The sequence below is a fragment of the Portunus trituberculatus genome, chromosome 46 (genome assembly GCF_017591435.1).
Source record: "Portunus trituberculatus isolate SZX2019 chromosome 46, ASM1759143v1, whole genome shotgun sequence".
In the NCBI taxonomy this organism is placed as follows: domain Eukaryota; kingdom Metazoa; phylum Arthropoda; class Malacostraca; order Decapoda; family Portunidae; genus Portunus; species Portunus trituberculatus.
In genome coordinates this window covers 6479724-6504751 of record NC_059300.1, presented here as the reverse complement: position 1 = coordinate 6504751, position 25028 = coordinate 6479724, and the positions used below count along the sequence as shown (strand labels likewise).

At 41.3% G+C, this 25028-nt stretch overlaps 1 protein-coding gene across 3 annotated transcripts in view; it reads left to right on the top strand.

Annotated features, from left to right (window-relative positions):
• Window positions 1-25028, top strand: part of LOC123520327 (neurogenic locus notch homolog protein 1-like) — a 62315-nt gene that overhangs the window by 30134 nt on the left and 7153 nt on the right. For all 3 annotated transcript variants that reach the window (XM_045282539.1, XM_045282540.1, XM_045282538.1), the window contains exons 2-25: window positions 1311-1465; window positions 1832-1883; window positions 2423-2704; window positions 3783-4049; window positions 4700-5029; window positions 5988-6285; window positions 6816-6878; window positions 7430-7659; window positions 8016-8282; window positions 8468-8752; window positions 9199-9534; window positions 9717-10007; window positions 10332-10622; window positions 11268-11573; window positions 12221-12406; window positions 12893-13049; window positions 13608-13753; window positions 13991-14232; window positions 14650-14832; window positions 15212-15379; window positions 15798-15839; window positions 16100-16270; window positions 16478-16518; window positions 16813-16940. In XM_045282539.1, coding sequence (XP_045138474.1) covers window positions 1411-1465; window positions 1832-1883; window positions 2423-2704; window positions 3783-4049; window positions 4700-5029; window positions 5988-6285; window positions 6816-6878; window positions 7430-7659; window positions 8016-8282; window positions 8468-8752; window positions 9199-9534; window positions 9717-10007; window positions 10332-10622; window positions 11268-11573; window positions 12221-12406; window positions 12893-13049; window positions 13608-13753; window positions 13991-14232; window positions 14650-14832; window positions 15212-15379; window positions 15798-15839; window positions 16100-16270; window positions 16478-16518; window positions 16813-16827 — 4704 coding nt within the window. In that variant the 5' untranslated portion in view covers window positions 1311-1410 and the 3' untranslated portion in view covers window positions 16828-16940. The remainder of the gene's footprint in view (window positions 1-1310; window positions 1466-1831; window positions 1884-2422; window positions 2705-3782; window positions 4050-4699; window positions 5030-5987; window positions 6286-6815; window positions 6879-7429; window positions 7660-8015; window positions 8283-8467; window positions 8753-9198; window positions 9535-9716; window positions 10008-10331; window positions 10623-11267; window positions 11574-12220; window positions 12407-12892; window positions 13050-13607; window positions 13754-13990; window positions 14233-14649; window positions 14833-15211; window positions 15380-15797; window positions 15840-16099; window positions 16271-16477; window positions 16519-16812; window positions 16941-25028) is intronic.

Here is a 25028-nt window from a genome sequence, read left to right as displayed (position 1 = left end):
ATGGAAAGAGAAATGGCAAATAATCCTTTAAATACCATAGATTAATTAATACTATATATAAGTATACAGAATAATGAATAATAACAACACCACCAATGAAACGTACCCAATGATTCCTCCTTGACAAAGTTGATGCAATGTTGTCTAGTTCTGGGGGTGGAGGAGGTGGGGCAGGGAGGGGGAAGAGAGGGGGAAAACAAGTGATGTGGTGGTGCAAGGAAGAGAAGAGGCATAGAGAGGCGGGGTGTTGATAGATAGTGAAGGGGAGGGGGAGGGGGTGATGGTGTTAGGTACGTGCTATGCTGGCCTTGTGTGTGTGTGTGTGTGTGTGTGTGTGTGTGTGTGTGTTGTTGACCTTGAGTACGGGGAGCATTGTGCTTGCATGGCCTTTCAGCACACACACACACACACACACACACACACACACACACACACACACACACACACACACACACACACACACACACACACACACACACACACACACACACACACACACACACACACACACACACACACACACACACACACACACACTTATGCTAATGCTACTAATTTGTGTCGGTGTCCTTGTGAAGGGTCAGTTGTCCTATATTCCTTGCTTGCATCATCAGCCAGTCAGTCATCAGTCAATCAGCCGTTGTACAAGTGGGTTTCAGAAGCTACAGAAGTGTTATTTTTTTTCTCTATATTGTATAAGAGCAGCTCTAGACAAGGACAACAAAACCGGAAAAAAATATCCTTATAAAAGTGCCGGTCCTTAAGTAAAATCAGAAAACGAGTCCTAGATTGCTACATATTAAGGGTGACATAAAACATTCCTCTTGAAAAAATTAAAGCCGTAAGCAGGAGGAAATACCGAAGTAGGTTGGATGGGAGTTCCGTTGAAAGAGATATGTCCTGCAAGTACTATTGTTTATAAGACAAGGTGTATGGCACGGAACTTTGTTGACAATGAGATAATGTGTAGTTAATTAGATATTCAGTCAGTTAGTCAGCTGAATAATGAGTTAGTTACCTCGTTACCTAGTCAGTCAATCAGATACTAAGGTGGCCCACACATTAATCAGTCACTTACATAAACTTGAAACCATTCCAAATAAGAATATATAGATAGATAAAAAGAAAAGTTCCATAAGCAATTTGATTACACCACCACCACCACCACCACCACCACCACCTTTTGCGTCACAACCTTGCATCCTGTCCTCTCTGTAGTCCAAGACACCTCACCTCAAAGGCCAAAGGGTGAACGTGTTACTTTTTAATGCATGCAGTATAACTCTATTCACCTCTCGTCCGATTCCCAGAGTGTCACCTTCTGATTGGGGCGGCGGCTGGAGCTGGGGTGAGAGGGAGCGTGAGACAGCAAAGGACGAGAGATGGAGAGTGGAGGATGGAAGACTCGCGATGGAAGGCCTAGGATATGGAAGAGTGAAGAGGGATGTGAATGATGTCCCTCCAGGTGTGTGTGTGTGTGTGTGTGTGTGTGTGTGTGTGTGTGTGAGAGAGAGAGAGAGAGAGAGAGAGAGAGAGAGAGAGAGAGAGAGAGAGAGAGAGAGAGAGAGAGAGAGAGAGAGAGAGAGAGAGAGAGAGAGAGAGAGAGAGAGAGAGAGAATGGACGTACTGAATATATCATAAAGCAGCTCAATTATTTTTTGGAGAACTATTTTTACTCATAAATGACAATAAAAAATTTAAAAATCATATGGATGACTGTCATATTGTAAAGTGTGAATGGAAAATACCTTACACGATAATCAGAGGCAGTGTTGCCACACCTTACTTGCTAATCTGAACAAAACCAAAGCTGCTCTTTCCCCCCGCACAGGCTGCAAGACACCACTCTCAGTGAACCACATCAGTCAGGAGTGGCAGAGGAGGTGAGGAAAACGCTACTCTTTTATTCTTACGCTGTTCTCATTAGATCGAATGGCGTAAGGTTCAATCCGATTAACTGCCTGGCGTGGCATGAATGACATTATCCTGACACCCTCACCTTGGGTGTTACGTTGAGTATTATCTCTTATTCTATAAACGGGTGAAAGCCCTCTAAGGCATCGAAGATATGGGATTTTACATCCCAAGGCCAATAAAAGCCTTTTGCCTTTCCCTCCATGCTTCGGGTTCGCGGGAGCAGCCCCGTTAATCGTACTTACTAAAAGTGAATCAAGAATAAATAACAATGGAACTCAGAATATTGGTAATAATAATGATTTCTAATAGCAGAACTAATACACATAAATACGCAGCAAGTATGCAATAACGCAAAGTTACAGTGTACTCGTACTTTATATACGTAATTCTATTTCTCTAATAAAAGACCACCCCCCAAAAAATATACTATAGTAATGACGGAGAGATATCTACATTATCTCTTACAGTGTAGTTTATGGTATACTGTTGCAAAATATTCCCACAGTGAAGGTTGTATCATCGGAATCTGTGACGCTGGCTATGAGTCTCCATTCGGTGGCCGAGAGATGATGATCATGTGTGTGGATGGTGAGTGGGAGCAATTGCCATGGCCTGATCCCAGCAACCCATCTTGCGTGCCCTTGTGCTCCCCGGCGTGCAGAGCAGGGCGGTGCGTGGCTCCCAATTCCTGCGAGTGTCCTTATGGCCTGCAGGGAAACCTCTGTGAGGTAGCCACAGGTTGTTCGGAGCCGCCCTTGATCCCGCACCATGCACTGTTCTTCATGGGGTGAGAGACTATTGTTTACGTGTTCTTCATTACTGGTGTGGCTTTATTCTATGTATTTTTTACTTGTTGATTAGTACATATTGCCGTCTTGCATTTTTCCTCACATTTGTTCATTCTATTTTATCTAATTTCATTGATATTTTATTTTGTGTCTTTTGGAGGCTAAAAACCTTAAGGCGGGTTCACACGTGACAATATGCGACTGACACTGCAAGCCTATATAAGTATCCATACAGAGCTCTTTTAGTCGGAACACGTTCATGGTATATAGCGACTGGGAAGTGTCGGCTGGTTGTCGGGAAGTGAATGTAGACATTAAACAAACTGCTACCCAACAAGATGTCTTCCTTCGGTGGCGATCAAATGAAATCAATACAAGTATTCAGTCCTCACCTCCAACAATACTGCACAGAGGGAAATGGTTCGTGGAGAGTGACAGCTTTCTCATCGAACGTCGATTTGCGTAAACATTTTTTGCTATATAATTCATCTTTAGGATCCCAAATGTGTTCTTTTTCTCTTACCAACTCCAACATCTCTACATCAACCCCACATTTTCAAATCTTTCTCCATGACGTCACAACGTAAACGAAGTCGAAAATCGACTGAACAAGACAAACATTTTGGTCTTGTTTAGTGACTGATTTCTCCAGTCACTAGTTACCGATATATTCAGTCAGAACTCAAAAATTCTACCGACTTGCAATTTCAGTCTCATATTGACAAGTGTGAACCCACCTTTATATTGATGGAGTCACATAATATAACGTATTGCGGCTAGGCATGTTACCCTTGATAAAGGTTAGTTTTCTACGTCATGAGACCATTTTCATCTGTTATACATAAACCCTACTATTTGAGATGTCAAAAAGTTATTACATGTACTACAATTACTACTATAACCACTACTACCACTATTACTACTACTACTACTACTACTACTACTACTACTACTACTACTACTACTACTACTACTACCAACTCACATAATATTGTTATACTAGTAACAATACATATACGAGTAATACTCTGTAAATGTATCTGTGTGTGTGTGTGTGTGTGTGTGTGTGTGTTATAGGCAACCTGGGAGCGGCAAGCTTACCTGCGAAGAAGGCTACGGGTTCCCCAACAACAAGACTGAAATCTACCTGGTCTGCATCGACGGGCAGTGGTTCGCGCCGTGGGTTGAAGAGGAAGAGAACGCGGTGGTGACGTGGGGACGAGTGAAGGGAGACGGCATCATGTGCAGGAGGAAGCTGCACGTGGAAGACCTGCAAAGAAATTACAGAGACACTAAGAGGAATGGTCCGACCTTCCCACACGTCCCTCACGCCATGGTCGTCTTGTAGGTTGTCGTTCTTTCGCCCTATTATTATTATCATTATCATTATTATTATCATTATCATTATTATTATTATCATTATTATTATTATCTATTTGTTTACTATTATTATCATTATCTTTATTGTTATTATAATCTTATTCTGCCTATATTTAGTGAGGAGGGAAGGAATTCTGCCCCCCCTTAAAAACAAAACAAAACTATGAAATAGGTACATTGAACATACTTGTACCAGTGTATTACAAAGACAACCCGAAATAGTTTCCTCAAAATATCATTGTGAAGTGTCTTAAAGCCTCCCTCATGAGAGAATTAAAGTCATAAGTAGGAGGAAAGACAAACATAGGGAGGGAGATACATACGCAACTTCATTCAGTTTATTTCCTATATTCTGTCGCTCATATACTTTTCATCATGATTTTCGTTCCTCTGTAGTTAACACCTTTTAGTTATAGTTGTGTCTGTGTCTTCTCGCCTACCCATGCATGTATAAAACTCTCCTGGTTCTTGTGCCTTCTGTGTGTGTGTGTGTGTGTGTGTGTGTGTGTGTGTGTGTGTGTGTGTGTGTGTGTGTGTGTGTGTGTATTTTTTTTTTTTTTTTCAGTAGCTGCCTTCGTGTCCCCAATAGTACCTTTGTATACTGTTGCCTTCAGGGTCGATGATGAGTCTTCTTTCACCTGGACTTTCGAGGTGAGCTGCTTTCCCGGCTACTACATTCGCAACACAAATCTCACCAAAATCAAAATTCAGTTGGATGGTGGCGTGTGGAAGACTTCGAGAGATCTTGTCGTGGATTTCAAAGATGTATCCTGTGTGCTTCCCTGTGCTGATGCGGAGAAGGGGATGAATGACTGTCAGAACGGAGGGAGCTGTGTGGAGGGAGTCTGTGTCTGTCCTACTAAATATATGGGCCAGTTCTGTGAGATACCGCGCTGCTCTCATGCTAACCTGCCAACCCTGCACCATGCCTATTATTTCTATGGGTGAGTGTTGCTTGAATTTGTGTTTGTTTGATTTTTAGTTAGTTATCCAAACTATTATGGGAGGACAATTCAGGTAGAAAGATCGAAGTAAGAAATGAAAAGGATAAAAAAAAAGAAGAAGAGGGGAGAGGGAATAGGAGGAAGAAAAATGAGGAAGGATAGATAGGAAGAGGAAAGACGAAGAGTGATTGATTTGAATGACTGAATGATTTTGTTGGTATTTCCACAGTCGATAATGTGCCTAATAACACAGTATAGTTAAATCCCCAGATCCATTTTTGTTGAATAGTAGCAGCAAGCTAACTATTTAAAATGAATAAAATAAAAAAAAAATATGAGGATAGGAGAGGGGAAAAGAAAAAAAAACGAGAAAGTAGACGAAGAAAGAATATGAGAGGAAGGAAGGAAAGGAAGAAAGAAAGAGAAGAATAGAAACAAGCGAAATTTTATTGCATCTTTGCTGTGTGTAACTTTATTGATGTTGATATTTTTCCGCATGTTTTCCTCGCAGTTTCTTCTCCATCACTTGTCAGATTCACTGCTTGCCTTTTCTTGAACAAGACAAGATTTGTTTTGCCATAATATGCCCTATAGTCTATTGATGTACTTGATACAACACACACACACACACACACACACACACACACACACACACACACACACACACACACACACACACACACACACACACACACTATTTGGTAAACAGCGGAGCTGAGGCCTTGCTTTGTTTGATCTCCCTCGTGCGCTGGGATCTACTCTATCATTAGTGGAATTTCAGATAACTTTTTTTTTTATTTCACGTGTTTTTTCTCTGCTCTCTGGAACGGATACTTAATATCCAGAAGACCGAACATGTTGGGAAGGTTTGATCCGCTGTGACGACCCAAAACAGAGACAGCTGGATGAAGGATAAAACACCTCTTCCTCAACTTTATGAAACGCTTTTCGTTTGCAGGGACGAGGTAACTCCCGATGGAAACCCATTACTGAACGTTCAGTGCCAGAAGGGATTTTTCTTCCCGGACAACTCCACTGTCGCCCTCGTCAAGTGTTCTAAAGGCTTATGGGACTTTGGACCCGGGCAGGTGTACCAACGCTGCCGTCCCCGGTGTTCAGTTGTCTGCATGTCACCGATGGTCTGCGTGGGGGAAAACGAGTGCGGATGTGAACAGAAAGATATGGACAGAGTGATTTGTAAGGCTTTGGCGCAAGGAGATCGCTTGCCGCTGATTTACGATGGCCAAGTTGTCCAGTGAGTGAAATGATAGTCTGTTTTTTCTGTAAGATGCGGTATTGGCAGAGAGCAACACAACTTGCATATGGAGAAAGGTCCATTGTGGTCTAATTCTGTCTGATCCCTATAGTTGTTTATTTAGTTTATTATTAATAACTGATTGTCAATTTTTTTATTTTCTCACTCATTTTTGATATTTTCTTTATCTTCTATTATATTTCTCTCATTATATAAATTGTATTCACTTTCTTCTTGTGTATGCATACCTGCTTAGAGTTTTTTTTTTTTTTTATTAATAACGGATTGTCTATTTCTATTTATTTGTTCACATTACTTTCTGTTATATTCCTCTCATTTCATAACCATATTATCTTTCTCCGTGTGTGTGTGTGTGTGTGTGTGTGTATGTGTGTGTGTGTGTGTGTGTGTGTGTGTGTGTGTGTGTGTGTGTGTGTGTGTGTGTGTGTGTGTGTGTGTGATTCGCACACGCACACGAGAGAAAGCATGTGTCGTGATAGCATTGTTTGCTGACTGGCAATATTTTGTTCCAGACAAGACGGTAGTTATTCTGCGAAGTGCAAAAAAGGGTACCAGATCAACAACCAGCAGCAGGTGAGTGAACACTGACCAACGCACTGGTCCAAAAAAGATAGAGAATGACAGTAAGGAATCTCGCATAGATATGTTCGTAAATTATTTTTAAGTAGCAAAATACATAAAAATGCAGCGTCGATAATATCCCGTAAATGAAGGTGGTTTTCTCGAACAACACGTGTCTTGTCATACGTGAATGATGATAATGATAATAACCAGTGATGATAACAATAATAATGCAATAATGATAATAATGATAATAATAATAATAATAATAATGATAATAATAATAATAATAATAATAATAATAATAATAATAATAGTAGCAGTAGTAGTAGTAGTGGTAGTAGAAGTAGTAGTAGTAAATAGTAATAACAGTAGTAGTAGTAGTAGTAGTAGTAGTAGTAGTAGTAGTAGTAGTAATAATAGCAAAAACAACAACAATAATAATAGTAATAATGATAATAATAATGATAATAATAACAATAATAATAATAATAATAATAACAATTATAACAATATAGAGTACCTCAAGACAAAAATACTTTCCCCTCTGTAACATCTCACAGTTGGACATGGCATTCTACAACGACACGTGGCTGCTGGTCGGAGTGTTCCCAGGTTACGCCTACCGATGCAAGCCACAGTGCTCGCCTCCGTGCAATAACAGACAGGAGTGCTTCAAACCTAATCAGTGCCGCTGTCTGCCCTACTTTGAGGGGAAGAACTGCGAAAACCTGAAGCCCACCGTATATCCTTGCCCTTCCTTCTTTCCCTACATCCCCTACAGCAAAGTGAGGTACGTGGGAGTGAGGAGGTAGTGGCTGTGTGGTGGTACGAGAGAGAGATAGAGATAGATAGATAGATAGATAGATAGATAGAGATAGATAGATAGATAGATAGATAGATAGAGAGAGAGAGAGAGAGAGAGAGAGAGAGAGAGAGAGAGAGAGAGAGAGAGAGAGAGAGAGAGAGAGAGAGAGAGAGAGAGAGAGAGAGAGAGACGAGTTGTGTAGTTTCCGCAGGAATCCCAATATATGCACCCATCGCTTCTCTCCTCACTGACTAAGGAAACAAACAGCCTTGCACAATTCCATTCCAGTGAAGGGTAAGACTGCTCACCACTATTAACTTGCATTGTCTCTCTCCACGTAGCAAAGACGGCGAGCTGGTGTGTATGGGCGGCTATAAGCTCTCCGATAACTTAAACTCGACAAAACTGACCTGTGTCAACGGTCAGTATCAAGTGGAGGAAGGGGACGGGAAGTGCCATCCGGTGTGCAACCCTGGCTGCTACAACGGTGGTACCTGTGTGGCGCCTGGCCTGTGTGTCTGCAAGAAAGGATTTTCTGGAAGGCGGTGCCAGCTGACCGAGTGCCCCATTTCAATGCCAGAGTTGTTATTCACAGTGATTCTTCAATGGTGAGTATGAAGGGGAGAGGAAAGAGAGCGAAGATTGTCTGTTCCCTTCTGTTTCCTCTTGCTTCGTTTCTTTTTTTCTCTTTAATACGCTCGCTTCCTTCCTTGTTGTGAAAGATGAATACAGTAGCTTGTGATATAATTGGTCTCTTTACTCAACACTCTTTATTCTCACTCTTTTTCCTCAGTACGTTTGAACGTCCATATCTCATAAGCAAAGTAGGATACAAGTTTCCTACCGGCGAGGACCGCATACCGATCGATTGTGTGAATGGCGAGTGGAGATCGGTTTACAACATAACCTTAGTGCCCAGCGAACCCAAATGTGACCCCGCCTGCGTGAACGGGGGAGTCTGCATCGCGCCCCAAAAGTGTTCCTGCCCCGCTGGGTTTGGCGGAGACCAGTGTCAATTGCCCAAGAAGTGCTCCTCCTCCTTGCCCACAGGCCTCGTCAACGCCAAGTTTTGGGACAAGTGAGAGAGAGAGAGAGAGAGAGAGAGAGAGAGAGAGAGAGAGAGAGAGAGAGAGAGAGAGAGAGAGAGAGAGAGAGGGGGGGGGAAGGGGAAGTGTAGCGATACGTGTACATCAGTGTCTAAAGAGCTCGCCACGTTCTTAGTTTGAGGTTGAGGAGAGCAGTAAAGGGGGCTTAGCGACATTCATCTTCGCATATGAGTATGTGGTATTGTATTACTCAGTTTCGGGAATGTTTTAATTCCTATGGATTCCTCGCCTTGATTACTCATAATGTAGATAGAGTAAGTAATTTAGAAAAAAAAAATAGAAAGTTATGGAATAGTTTGAAACTTTTCAATTCTTCTATTTTTCTTTATTGCGATCCATAATAGCTTGGGTTACTCAGATTTACTAATTAGTGTCTTGTCTCAGTTATATGTCAAACGTTTGCTCATCTGTGTTGTAGAGGAGAGACGGGCGTCGCCTTCTGCACGGACGGCTACACCTTCAACAGCAGGTCAGGCGCTGAGACTAACATCACGTGTGTCAAAGGCAACTGGGACATCACAATAAATGGCGAGCGGAGAAATGAACTAGTCAAGATCAGGCCTCAGCACATCGGAGAGATGGTGCTCTTCCAGCTGGGTTGTCTGCCGCTATGCAACCCTCCCTGTCTCAACGGCGGCACCTGCGTTAGCCACAACCTGTGTATATGTCCAGATAACGAGCACGGGGGTACCTGTCACTTGCACACGTGTCTCTGTCCCTTGCCGCACATACGGAATGCCAATTACCTTTATGGGTGAGTGTGCATTAGTGTCGATCATGCACGAAGACACCATACCTTCTGTTGACATTTTTCCTCCCTTCTTCCATCTTAGTCACAGGAGCTTATTTCTTTACCTTTGTCTTCCATATAAATTCTTAGCGAAAATACAATGATCATTATATTATTGCTATCATCACCATCATTGTCTTTTGCAGTGACACCATGGCCTTAGTGAAGTGCAAGCCTGGGTTTAGGTTCTCTTACGGCGGAGAGGTAATCACCCTTACGTGCCAAGACACTGAATGGATCGTCCATAGATTATCTTCTTTCGTACCGCCTTCGTGCCTCCCAATATGTGAGCAGGAATGCCTTAACGGCGGCGTGTGTCAAGAGGACGGGACCTGCGGTTGCCCACCTGGGTACATCGGTTTGTCGTGCGAAATTCGGCAGGATGAACAATGCTTCGACGCTCCTCCTGCCATCGACAACACCATGCTCACGATAACGTAAGATACAGTGATCTGAAAACAATGTTAGTAATGTAGCGCGCTGAGCAAATGGTAGAGGGAACAGGAGGAATAATGAGTAGAAATCTCGAATACCTTATTGCAACAAACTTTATCCATTACTACTATATAAAGGACAAGAAATTAACTATGTGTAGTCCTGACAGCTTCTTACAACTTCCCCTATATTTGTTATGTTCTTGTGCTCTTATAATAACACACTGCTTTGGTATTGAACATTACTTATCTTACTAAAATTTATCTCAACATTCACGAACAGCCTCCTTCTCCTGTGATCATTTCAAGTCTCACTCATGTCAACAGGAACCACACTGGAATGTACACGTGCTTGCCTGGGTTCAGATTAGCAAACGGTTCCGAGGTGACGGTGCAGCTGGAGTGCCATGGCTCACAGTGGGTGTTTCCAGACTATAACGACACTACTCCGCAGTGTGAGTTTTGGTGCCAGCCAGGCGATTGTGGTCTGGAGGGCGTGTGCCTGCCGTCGGGGCAGTGCGTGTGTTCCCCAAACTGGACGGGGGAGAGGTGCATGGAACCCATCCTTGGTGTAAAGTGCAACGAACTGCAGTTAAACAATACGATAATTAAACCACTGTAAGTACTCAGCTACAAAATACGCCTTCAGACATGTTTAAAAGCCTTACTGACTCTCAGTTGCTACTCTCACGGGTCGCCATAGCGGATCAATCTACTCCTGCTCTTTGGGTTTTTATGTCTTCCTTTGTCACACTCATCACCAGCATGTCTTCTTTCACTGCATCCATAAAACTTATCTTTGGTCGTCCTCTCTTTCTCCTGCCGTAGGTTCACCCCACATTCTCCTCGTCTCTTACCTGCCCAAACCACCTCAGCCTTGATAATCTGCAGCTAAGTATGGCTGCAGGAGACGGGCAGGTGAAAGGAGGACAACTACTGTCACTGCTGACTTTATTCGCGCTCCCAACTCCCGTACAGCGAGTCCCCATTACACCTTTGATCGAACAGTTCAGCTCAGAGAAATGAAAAAAAAAAATCAAAACCGTTATATAAAAAAAGACCCAATCACTAATACGAGAGAGCGCGCGCGCGCACACACACACACACACACACACACACACACACACACACACACACACACACACACACACACACACACACACACATTCCAATGCCAATCAATTAAACAAAGTAAGCAATGAATACATGGCATCACACTGAGATAAAGATAGATCAAAACTATACCGTCGCTTTATTCCACAGAGGTTCTAACAACATGTCAGAGGTTGAAGCTACCTGTCAGAAAGGTTACCAAATGTCCAACGGAATAACAGCCCTTAAATTGACGTGCGTCGAGGGAATGTGGCTGAGCTCACAACCCACTCACCACGAAGATGCCCTTGGTTGCTATCCAGTATGCGATCTTACTTGCCTCAACGGTGGCATCTGCGTCTCCCCGAATAAGTGTGACTGTCCAGAATTCTTTAAGAGCGAAGACTGCAGCAAGTTAGTATACGGCAGTTGCGAGGCCGTCATGAACAAACCTGCGAACCTGACCGTGGAGAGGAGGTGAGAGAGTGAGAGAGTATGTTTGCGAGTGAGAGTTTGCGAGTGAGTGAGTTTGTGAGTGAGCGAGTTTGCGAGAGAGAGAGAGAGAGAGAGAGAGAGAGAGAGAGAGAGAGTGTGTGTGTGTGTGTGTGTGTGTGTTAATAATAATAATAATAATAATAATAAACGGTTTATTAGTTAGGCAATGTAAAAAATTACACTGAAAATGTACAGGGGGGGGGGACATTACCACAATGAACTAAAAATGCTTAACCTAACTATGGATAAACTTAACCTAGAATTCACTTATTTATTTAAGTGTGTGTGTGTGTGTGTGTGTGTGTGTGTGTGTGTGTGTGTGTGTGTGTGTGTGTGTGTGTGTGTGTGTGTGTGTGTGTTAGCTAAAAAAAAAAAACATAAACAAACAGACAGGCAGGATAATAATGAAAAATACCTAGAAAGAAGACAAACGCGCATGTAAAGGACCAGCAAATCGGGTAACAAAAGAATCAAACAAAGTAACTATGAATAAACAGACAGGTAGATAGTCAGGTAGATATACGGGCCGGAGGATGCCTTTGGCCCGTTCCCCTCCTGCATAATAAGAAATATCTAGAAGTACTAAAAGACACAGTAAGATAAACCAATTATGTTCTTTCTTTGCCCAGAAACGCATCACTGGTACTGAGGTGCGACTCAGACCAGCCAGTGGGGCCTGGCGACTTGGAATTCATATTGTTCTGCAGCTACGGGGAATGGATCACTCCCAAAGACTGGTCGTGGGACGTCACCTGCGACATCGGTGGAAGCTGCTCCTATCCCCACTCGCCCAGAAACGCCCGCATATCCGGCAAGTAAGTTATATCTATAGTGTCATGGTGTGATCATGAGTTGGAGGAAGTTTTTTTTTTTTTCTTATTTTACGTAGTCAATGTTGTGAGGATGTTGTTTGTGGTGGTGGTGATAGGAGCAATGATAACAATATTAATTAACTTAATGTTTTGCATCCTCCTTTTCGTCTTCCTTTTCTGCTCCTCCTCCTCTTTTTCCTACAACAAAACCAACAACGACAATAGTAATAACAACAGTAAGACTTCTACAACAACAACAACAACAACAACAACAACAACAATTTCTACTACTACTACTACTACTACTACTACTACTACTACTACTACTACTACTACTACTACTACTACTGCTACTAGCGTTCTCCCTAGTGAAAAAAAAAATTTAATTACGAAAAAAAAAAATTACGAATCCCAACCCCCTTTTATTAGTTATTCTTCTCTTGTCCGCCTTTGTGTTCCTTTCTCTTGCACCGTGCGTTCCTCCGGCAGTTTGTCAGGGATCTACATGGTGTGTGACGAAGGTTTCAGCATAGAGGGCGAGAAGATCGTAGGACTGGAGTGCATCCGAGAGAGGAACGCATGGGCCTTGGTCAGGACAAAGACCTTTTTCCTGGATGATGTGAACTGTACATTGGACGCAAATGCTGTGAGTATGTCTGTCATCTCCTGTTGGCTTGGGTTGAGGGGACGAGGCTGGTGGATGGCAGGAAGAATGTCAGGGGAAGGAAGTTGCGTAATGTTTGGAGAGAGAGAGAGAGAGAGAGAGAGAGAGAGAGAGAGAGAGAGAGAGAGAGAGAGAGAGAGAGAGAGAGAGAGAGAGAGAGAGAGAGAGAGAGAGAGATGGAGATGGAGATGGAGATGGAGATGGAGATGATGATGATGTACTAGTGGAAATATCAAAAGAATAAAGCCCGCTGGAACACTCAGCTTGATTTTGCGGTCCATCAAATTCTTCTTGTAACAATAATTTTTGCTTTTTTTTCTGAACAGATCCTTGTTCCGTGTGAGTTGGCAGGTCACAATAGTAAGATTATTTTTTAGTAATGCTCTGTGCTCACTACATAATAAATTTAGAAACCTGTACATCGTGTTACACTTTTAATCTCAGTTGGGTATTTGATTTTGTAATTGTAAGTACCACCATCCATGTCCCTCTTATCCATACCTACCCACTACTACACTAATTACCTGTGACCGCCTTAAGACGTGCGACTTGGACTGTGGGCCAAACGGTGTGTGTGTGAGCTACACCTGCGTGTGTGATCCTGGGTGGACTGGGCGTTTCTGCAGCACACAGCTGTGCACCTCCACTGACTTCCTGGTGGATGGCTCACAGGGAGTCTCCCACATGTAAGTGGGTTCTCCTCCTCATTTTCAATCTTACAAAGGATAATAATGAAAGGCTGAACAGCAATAGACCACTAAGTAGTCTTCTCTGTTTGCTATTTCTGCCTAGCCTCGTTAATTCTCACATCTCTTTCTCCTCTTTATTTTTTTCCTTTATCTCCACTTTCACCTCCTTCCGACACTTGCGCTTCGGTGATGGAATGGGTTGATTTTTTACATTGTTCTTTATTCCTCATGCAGCAAGCCAGGGGAGGAGGTAGTTGTTTTCTGTTCGGCCGGCCACCGCTTGCCTTCAGGGACGAGCTCGGTGAAGCTGATATGTCACGAAGGCGCCTGGATGCTGTCTGGAGTCATGCTTGGCCAATATAGAACCATGTGCAAGCCACTGTGTGACCCCCCGTGCCACAATCTCGGCATATGTATTGAACATAATGTCTGTCAATGTCAGTTCGGCTTCACGGGTCCCAGGTGTACTAAATGTGGTAAGTAGTAAGAACCCATATGTATGCAATGAATGGCGCTCATCTTTCAAGTAATTCTAATGTCTTATTGCTTTTCCCCATCTTCATATTTCTCTCCTCCTCCTCCTCCTCCTCCTCCTCCTCCTCCTGCTCTTAATTCTCCTTTATGCACTATTTATCCCCATCAAATATTCAAATAGTGAGTCAGTCGATTGATCAGACATTTTGATAATTAGTCAATAAGCTAATCAGCCTGTAAATCAATCTACCATTTTCTTTAATTTTTCTTTACTAGAAATCGGTGAACTTATGATGTTTCTATATATAGTTCTTATATTATTTCTCCTCCTCCTCCTCCTCCTCCTCCTCCTCCTTTGCCAGGTACCAGGTAGACATAAAGGCGACCACTAAAGACATTTTCTCTCCTCCATCCTTTAGGTAGCATTCCCGACCTGCGATTGACAACTTCCGGGATGACCTGCAAACTTCCATTCACGGTAAACGACAAAAAGTACACTGACTGCTTACAGGCGGACCGCGATTCCCTGGCCTGGTGCCCCACGACCGTCAACAACAAAACCAAAAAAATCATTGGCTCTGGAATATGCCTCTATGACTGGGGTAGGTGTGCTTGTCTTGTCTTTATGTCTGGTGTGTGTGTGTGTGTGTGTGTGTGTGTGTGTGTGTGTGTGTGTGTGTGTGTGTGTGTGTGTGTGTGTGTGTGCGCGCGCGGATTGGTTTGAAACATACGTATATCTTTTTCCTACACACACACACACACACACACACACACACACACACACACACACACACACACACACACAGAAAATATTACGTATCTTTTTATACTTAAAAATGCATCGTAGATCCGTTTTCATTGAAAAGGAGCTCAAGTCTCTCTCTCTCTCTCTCTCTCTCTCTCTCTCTCTCTCTCTCTCTCTCTCTCTCTCTCTCTCTCTCTCTCTCTCTCTCTCTCTCTCTCTCTCTCTCGGTACTGCAGGATACAGAAGAATCACCGTCACGTACTCTGGCAAGACGTGCAAGTTTCCCTTCTTGTTCAAGGATACACTACGCTTCTCTTGTATCAAAAACGGCAACCTCACCTACTGCCCCACGATCACTGACAAGGATTACCGCCCAGTGGAGTATGAACAGTGCGCCCGCGATGGTGAGTTTGTGGAGGCAGTGCTGTCTGTTTTCAAGAAGTGTGTTTTTCGTTAAGAACGTGGTAGTATTACGTTGCGCGGTAGAGTGGAAAAACAGGTTGTGTGGAAGATATGAGGTGGAATTAAAGAACAGAGTTGCATCTATGAGCTAAGACTAAGTCGGTTTGTGGGAATATGGGGGAGGAAGATGATGGAGAGATGGATCTGCCCGGGAGCAGAAAGAAAGAAGAGAAGATTTTTGGATGGATTAGAATATATATTTGTTATGGGTGTGACTGAGGAAGGCACAGCAGACTAAGAGCGTTGGAGTTGATCTGTCAAAAACGAGGCTGCGATAAGTGGTGGAAAAAGCAAAATGCAAGATTGTTGCTGGGCTGAAATTCGACCCCAGTTAAAGAAGTATTTATTATGTCTTTTCAGATGATGCTGCGAACGTTATAAACGGCGGAAACTCTCAGAGCGGTAAGGAAACCAGTTCTCTCTCTCTCTCTCTCTCTCTCTCTCTCTCTCTCTCTCTCTCTCTCTCTCTCTCTCTCTCTCTCTCTCTCTCTCGGTTATTCTTGAATTTTTCTGCGTCACTTGTGAAATGAAGTAAACGGAAAGAATAATAGCATTTCTCTTTTTTTACTGAAATGTTAAATCGTATCAAACTCCATGTTAATAAATCTCCCTTTCATCATTACTCTCCTGCTCGCTATCCCTTATCCTGGTGGTGGTTCTAGAGAAATTACTAGTGACCACGACGAATGGACAGATCTGCGAGTTCCCCTTCGTGTACCGGGGCGTCACCTACAATGATTGCATCAAGAAAGGCTCCCAGCCAGCCTGGTGCGCGACGAAGGTGGACGTGAATCGCAAAGTGCAGAAATATGGAGTGTGCATCTATAACAAAGGTGAGAGAGAGAGAGAGAGAGAGAGAGAGAGAGAGAGAGAGAGAGAGAGAGAGAGAGAGAGAGAAAGGTACGAGTATAATAATTTTGTGTGTGCATTCCATTTACGAACTATAATTCCCTATTTTCATGCACTTTTCTTAATACGTGCTAGAAATTTTTATTTCCTAAGACAAACCTTACTCAAGGTTGGCTTTGTTCTTCCTTCAGCCAAGGACGTACCCACTCAAGAAGTCATCAACATCATAAGCGTAAGTCTATCATGAGGGAAAAGAAAAATTAGTTTGCGTTGTTAATCTCTCTATATTGCCCTTTCTCTGATAAGTCATGATTAGTTGCTTCAAGTATTGATGTCACAAGGTGTCATATAAAAACTGGATTTTAGTTGTATAATTCGGAGAGGAATGATTAAGATGAAGTAATGAAAGATTATAAATTGAACTACTGTTATGCTGAGAGTTCTTTTTGGGAATATTATGTCTGATGAGATGAGACCTGGTCATCGCTGAAGGAAATGTGCGTAACATGATATGTTTGCCTTGCAGTACTGCCAGGATTAGCGCCTTACACCGTTTGGGCATAGTGAGGACCAGCACAGACCTGGGTCGAAGGGATGAGGAAGATTCGAGGCTTTACGAAGTAATCACAGACATTACTTTATTCTGGAAGCTGGGTGAGAGAACGTTACTAGATGTTGTTATACGTATCATCCTAAAAATTCACTTCCGCGACATACTCGTAAACACACACACACACACACACACACACACACACACTGCGCGGCGAGGCATATGAGCGAGTCTCTTAATGTGTAGCCCCTGATCACCTAGCAGCAAATAGGTACTAGATGTAATTCGAGGGAGTGTGGCCTCGTTTTCCCGGTGTGTGGAGTGTGGTATGGTTTCAGTCCTGCCCGAAGATCGGTCTATGAGCTCTGAGCTCTTTCCGTAAGGGAAAAAGCTGGCTGGGTGACCAGCAGACGACCGTGAACACACACACACACACACACACACACACACACACACACACACACACACACACACACACACGGACACGTACAAACACAGACATGCACACGTATTTACACGACGTAGCGTGATATGATTGCTTTAATTTTATTCTTTTACTAGAATGATACCACAAATCAATTCGAATGGGTTCACATCTTGATCCAGTCGAACAATTAAGAGCTGCACCATGATTGAACACTCCCATTATCAGGCTTTCCGAACCCTGACCCTGCTGGAAATGAGTTAAGCGCCGCCACATAAGAACTCAAGAAAATAGGGTCGTTGGAAGACTTTATCAGCCCTACACATAAATATCTATTCTCACGTATAACTATTTATATAGATTACCATTATATCGGATAACACATAAGATTTAGCTATGTAAATTAATGTTTATTATGCGAGATACACAACAGAACATTCAGAACGGAATTCAATGTACATTATGAGCTGATGATACGAGTAGTAAGTGTAATCCTCATCCAACGAGCCATTACTCTTATGAAATTGACAACTATGACTGTTATGTTGGCTGTCATTCTATGTCTCAGTGCCGTGACCTACGTACATTAATAAATTAAACTACGATAATCCTTTACACTGTGAAATTGAAGTAAAACATCATCAACTATATTCTTCATTGCTTTACTTGTTTATTCAATCCTGGGAGAGGAATTTGGTGTTCAACTGTTCTCTCCGTCGTCGAAGATTTGCGAGTCTACTTTAATCTAGTTATCGTGGTTCTAGTTTAAGTAAGACGGGTTTTTGAGGGTTTTTTTTTAAGGTTCTGATGACAGGTTAACAACATTTTACCATTTCTGAGAGGAGAAATACACTCTTAAAAGGAATTTAGTAGAAGTGGTACTGGTTTTGTAAGGGTGTTTTTATTGTTTGTATTGACAAATTGATAACATTTTTTTTCCTTACTGAGAGGAGAAACACTCTTTTAAGATCATGTTGAAATAACACGTAGCCTATTTATGTTTACCTAATTACCTACCTACCAGGTAGGTCAGTAAGTAGAATGGAATATAGATATAATCCCCTTTAGCCCATAAATTCCCGTGAAAAGCACACATGGTATAAAAAAAAAAAAAAAAGACTATAATACAGCTAGGCGATACTTGACAAAAATCGTTCTGAAAACAAAAATAAGCAAAAAAGCGTAATAAATAATGCATAAAGGAAGGCAGGGTCATACGTGGCAAATTGCGACTGAAATTTTGCATACGTAGACTGAAGAAAACAGTCGCAAAACAAGACCATCATGTTGGTCTTGTTTGTCGATTTGCGACTTTATTTACGTCTTGACGTCACGGAGTAAGCTTTGAAAATGTGATCTCCAGGTATAGAGAAGATGTTAGATTTGATGAGGGAAAAAGAACACATCTGGGAACCCAGAAATTAATTATACAGTAAAAAAAAAAAAAAAAAAAAACGCGCAAATCCTCGTTCCACGAAGAAGCTGTAAGAACTGTTTCCCTCAATGCAGGGTGTTGTTGGAGGTGAGGACTGAAGACTTATCAGGATTTAATTTGATCGCAATAGTGGTCTTCTTAAGATTAAAAATTTTCTTATAAGAAATGTAGGCTAATTTAGAGTATGGTAGACACTCCTTTCTTTCCTTCTACTTAGCCAGGGACGTATTCACAGGCATTCTCTTCTCTGTTGACTCTTCGGTACGCCAAAAGAAGAGCAACCACAGCTTCAGCATCATCACTGGAGGAAGACATCTTGACGGGTAGCTGTTTGTTTACACTCACTTCCCGCCTAGGCGCCAACTAGTCGATACTTTCCAGACGGCACGTCTGACACTTTCTGACTAGAAGGGATGAGTAAGAAATTCTACGCACCTAAAATCTTAGTCGCAATTTGGCACGAGTGAAATTAAATAAAACTCAAGATAACGAAGATAAATGATAAATGATGAGGGACCCACCATACAAAGTGATATTCAAACACCAGAAAATAGAACAGACTTGACAAAATTTTATTTAGAAAATGAAACAAGAAATTAAAAAAACATTACAAAAGACCTCGAAAAAAAATAAATAAATAACAAACGAAAACAATATCGACATATTACCCCGGCACCCGCGACCTGGAATAAAGATGGCGGACAGGCAGCGGGGTGAACGACAGTCACAGAGCCCATTCAGACGTGATTTCCAGCGCTTCCCTTTGGCGACGGAGGCCGATACTATCATGGTAAGTGGTGCCTGTTGCCGTGCTGTGGACGGAATGGGTGGCGCATTTGGTCACGGGCAGTGAAGAAATTGGGGATGATCATGTTAAAATTGTGTGAGACCGTGCCTGGAGCAAGTCACTGACTGTCGCTGGTATTTTTTTTTTTTTTTATGTTATGGTCTATAGCGCCAGTAGGCATACTTGAAGAGTATAAGTGGGAAGCGCTGTTAAGCTTCCGCTTATTAGTGGCCCAGGCAATTTTATTTATAGCGGTAGCTACCCATATTAAGCCCCATATCACCACCATAGCGCATCTTTGGTGTAACCACCTAGAACCTGGGTATCATGGTGACACGTAGGTAACTTTAAATCACTCGTTAAATGGCATAGCTTCAAAGTGGTATGTGGTGGGATCTGAACTGACGCATGGAGGTTTGCCCGGCTCATGTGTCCGTAGGTACGTAGTAGTCGAACTCCTAACCTTTCGGTGGAACATGGTGTGTGTATATATGTTTATAATGAGCACTACCATAGCAATAGCATAGACTAGGACATACCATCACTTACCTCTCTGTGGCGTTGTTTGGGGGATGCCATCATGCCAGCTGTCGCCACTCGCCAGATCTTAGACAGATGTACATTTTTGCCAATCTAGTGAAAGAACTGATCATGATATTTTGTAGCCTGACAATGGAGAAGAGCAAAAACAATATCTCTGTTAAACTATTAGGACGTGTGTGTGTGTGTGTGTGTGTGAATTCTCTCTCTCTCTCTCTCTCTCTCTCTCTCTCTCTCTCTCTCTCTCTCTCTCATTAAAGCTGACTGTAATCGTGACTTCAAAATGCATAGTACATCATCGGGATCATGGTATTCTGTAGCCCGACAAGGGTAAAGATAAAAAACGCTCAATCTCTGTTACGCTATTTGAGAGAGAGAGAGAGAGAGATGGAGAGAGAGAGACTGAGTCACACACACACACACACACACACACACACACACACGTGGCTGGGTGACCAGAAGGCGACCAAGGTGAAAATTACAAACGTCCTAATAGTATAACAGAGATATCGTTTTTGCTCTTTTTCCTGGTCGGGCTACAGCATATTTATGATCACGATGCTGTAAATAATATATATATATATATATATATATATATATATATATATATATATATATATAGAGAGAGAGAGAGAGAGAGAGAGAGAGAGAGAGAGAGAGAGAGAGAGAGAGAGAGAGAGAATGGGGGAGATAGAGTTTTTTCGCTAGATTGGCAAAAGTGTTTGTCTGGCTAAGAACTGACGACTACTGGCATCCCCAAACCACGCCAGCTGAGATGGGAGGTAAGTAACGGGATGTCTAATTGTTTATACTATGGTAGTGCCGTGTTGTGCACGTGTTTTATTTAATACTTTATGGTACGTATTTAGTTTTCCTGGTTGGTCGGTTTGTGTTGTCTCGTGGCGGGAATGTGGAAATACAGTGGTGTGTATTCTAGAATCTCGTGGGGTAAATTTTTAAAATATAGCTGAGAATCATAAACTTAGAAGATTTCGTATCCAATATCTAAGTAAAAATTCCAACCTAACCCAAATAAATCCTAAGGCAACCTTATTTATTGAATGCAACCAAACCTAACCGTAAATTAACTCTCTTGGATACCAACCTAATCTAATCTAACCTTCTAACTTGTAATCATAGCGTTACAAATGGTGAATACATGTATCTAAAAAGGCATCATTGATATTAAATATGTAATAATGATGAATTATTCATGTGTAATAATCCAAACAGTAAATAATGCTACATAGGCGTTTTGAACCCACTCTTGGATTCGATATCTATCTCGACCGCGTGACATTAGTGGATCGCTGCTACGTGGCTGCTTCGTTCCTACTCGATATAGGAGGAGCCTGAGCACCGGTCTGCTATTAACCAGATGCTTTCCATACCAGCCGCATTTACATTCTGGTCAGCTACCCTGGCCGGAATCCTTTCTCTTACCAGGTATCGTACTTTAGAAATATCGGTGCATTCTTAAGTGTTAATGTAAAACTGTGATTGTAGAGCCATGGTGAAATGGTTGAAATAGTCTAACATGTGGTTTGTTTTGACCAGACCGGAAGAAATGTGGGAAGGAAAACGCCTAGTACCAAGCATATCGTTTGTCTGAGATAGATCTAGGATAGGGGTTTCACTCATTGATGAGGTCAATTTGACCCTTCTTAGATAAAGCCAGGTAGTGAGGGAGCAGGTGCACCAGGTTGGGTGACACCAGGTAGGCTCGTTAGATTAGCGTGGTGTTGCGTTGTGTAAGTGTGCTGTGGGTTGCCGTGAAGTATCGGCCCCAGTTGTTTGCATGTGTGGTGGAGGAATGTATTATTAAATTTAAAGTATATAGCAAGAGTGTGTTAGTGCTGTGCATCACCTGTCCACACCTACACACTCTCTGTCAGACGCTCCTCCTCCACCCACACAAAGTTCACACAGGTGAAAAGCTTATGTTTCTTAACTATGATTAAGAATGTCAAACTTCAGATATTGAGAATCCAACAAAATTATTTGGTATATATATATATATATATATATATATATATATATATATATATATATATATATATATATATATATATATATATATATATACCTATGGTAAACCTACAGAGTTTCACCACCTTGTCCTTTCTGGATGAAACAATTTTTTTCTGGTAGATTTTGGCTTGCTTCTAATTAAAATACTTGTTTTTGGCGCAAATCAACCAATTTTTTTTTTTTACAGCCCCGAAGCATATTATGATTTGCATAAAAAAACAACTGGTAAATTAATTAAACAAGCAAAAATCTACCAGAAAAAAATAGTTTTGTCCAGAAAAGAACCTAAAACTAACCCAACCCAAGCCAAGCCAAGCCCAGCCCAGTCCAGCCCAGCCCAGTCCAGCCCAGCCCAGTCCAGCCCAGCCCAGTCCAGCCCAGCCCAACCCAGCCCAGCCCAGCCCAATCCGACCTAACCCAACCCAACCCAACCCAACCCAACCCAACGTAACGTAACCAAACGTAACGTAACGTAACGTAACCTCAGGGGCCGTCGTGATTGGTGGAAATAATTATGCTTTTTTTTTTTTCATTGGCCGCTGCTTCAGTTTCAAAGAACAGAACCAATCAGCGTAAACAATTAAGCGCATGCTCAGACAATGGTATGTCACGGAGCCCGCCGAGCCGCCGCAAGCACGTGACACCATCAGTGTGCGGCAGGATTTGATGCGGGAGGCTAGTGTCACGGCTCACCAAAACATCAAAACATGCTTAAATTTAAAAAAATCTGTGTCGCCATTCAAAAAGGTTGCACCTAGTATATATGGGGTTCAAATTACTCGTAATCAGGAGCTCTATCTCTTGAGGTGGGTAAAAAACACGTAGCTGATTGTGGTGAAACTCTGCAGTAATATATATATATATATATATATATATATATATATATATATATATATATATATATAGTTAGGCATTTTGCATTATTGTAGATAACAGCATATTCTTATTTGATTTAATATATATAGTTAGGCATTTTGCATTATTGTAAATAACAGCATATTCTTATTTGATTTATAATTAACAGTGCTAGTGTTAGCCTTTTCCAAGATATCATACTGGAATAGATGGAAGCTCGAATTATATATGTATATTAATTTTAATGCAAGTTTAATTTTTGAGTTACTTGTGTTAACCTAAGGATGTAAAAATTCCATAACTAAGAAAGTAATGATTCTGTTTTGTAATCATGTGCATTGTGTATAATTTGTTGCATATTAATTTAAGATCATAGCAATACACTAGAAATTTAGAATAAACTAAACTTTTTTCTATTTAATTGAAAATATTAGGTGAAAACTCATTTTTCTGAATTGGTCTACTAATGTCTAATGAATTAATATCAAAAGGATGTCAGATTTAATTAAAGAGAAACATACACAACAAAATGAGTTTCTTTTGCTAATATTTTTTTACAATTTTAATAATTTTAAAAATATTTTTGATCGCCAAAATATCGTCAATAAAATTAATAATTAAAATGCACAAGACCAAATGGTCGCTAAAGGAGTAAGAAGTAAGAATTTAAAATAACTGACGAATCAGAAGACTGAGAAGATATTCATTCCAATTACTGAGTAATTTACCTTTGCAAATGGCTTCAAAAAGCTGCTAGAATTTTTTTTTTTTTTTTTTTTTTTTATACCATGTGGGCTTTTCACGGGAATTTATGGGCTAAAGGGGATACTTTTTAGGGTACCTCCTATCTTAAAGCCCACCCGCTAGGAAACCGTTGCCCCGAGTGAGGAAGCCCAACCTACACTCAGACCGTGGACAGGATTCGAACCCGTGCGCTTGGAGACCTCTAGGATCCCAAAGCACGCATTGTTCCACTGTAAGTCTCAGGACTTACAGCATTCCCCAAAACAAAGGCTCCCATCTGATAACGCTCGCCGTCCACCAACTCATCCTGGTGTCCAGTGCAGTAATCACTATAAGTAGTAGTATCGGTATCACCCCAATTAGGTGGTATCGGTATTGGTATCGGAATCGGCCAAAATTTTGGTATCGATACATCTTTACTTTTAAGATTGATCCATACGTGATTATGATTATGACTCCAGTTGATATTCCTATAATGTAGGACCAGGGCTGTTCTGACATCACTTGATATTTTGTTAGTATTTCTAAGATGTGATGTACTCTTGCTCCTTGATAATTATCTCAACTTCCTGGTATGTGTGGAGACAGGCAGGTAAATACTCGTAACTGTCAGCTGGAATATTCTCCTTTCTCCCCTTTATTAGAATTCACAGAGGGAACTGCAGGAAGGTTGGCCATATTCCCTCTAACTCTCCTAGTAGGTACTGTACTGGTAATAATTAGAAGTCATCTACCAACCCCATATTCAACCCTCTTAACAGAGGGAACCAGAGGGTCCCTAGAATTGTATCTAAACACTTTAAACACTTTAAACACTTTAAACACTTTATTATATCTACCTGTATACAAGTATACACTGGCAGAAGGCCCATATTAAGCATAGCTTTTTGGGCAAGATCTTAATAACTAACAAAGTGTGCAAAAAAACATAAAACAAAGTAAGAACTAAAAATAATTAAACTAAGAAGTGGGGAGAGTGTAATTACAAGGAAATATTGCACAAGAACTATACTATAAGTTATACTAAACTATGAGATCACAAATACGATTTGCTATAATATACTCTGTACATACATATGAGAATACTATTTAGGAACTAACATAATGAGATAATACAAAAAAAAAAAAAAAAAGAGTAGTGTTATTAGTAGCAGCAACAGCAGATACAGCAGCAGCAAAAGAAATCATAAAAAAAAAGAAAATAATATAGATCCTGATGGTAACACAAATAGTGAGGATAACTAAATAATGACAGTAAAACAATAAAGATTATAGTAGTAATAATAATGACAATGACAATGACAAAGATAATAGTAATAGTTCTAATAACATATACAATAATAATAATACTATTTATAATAAAATAATAATAATAA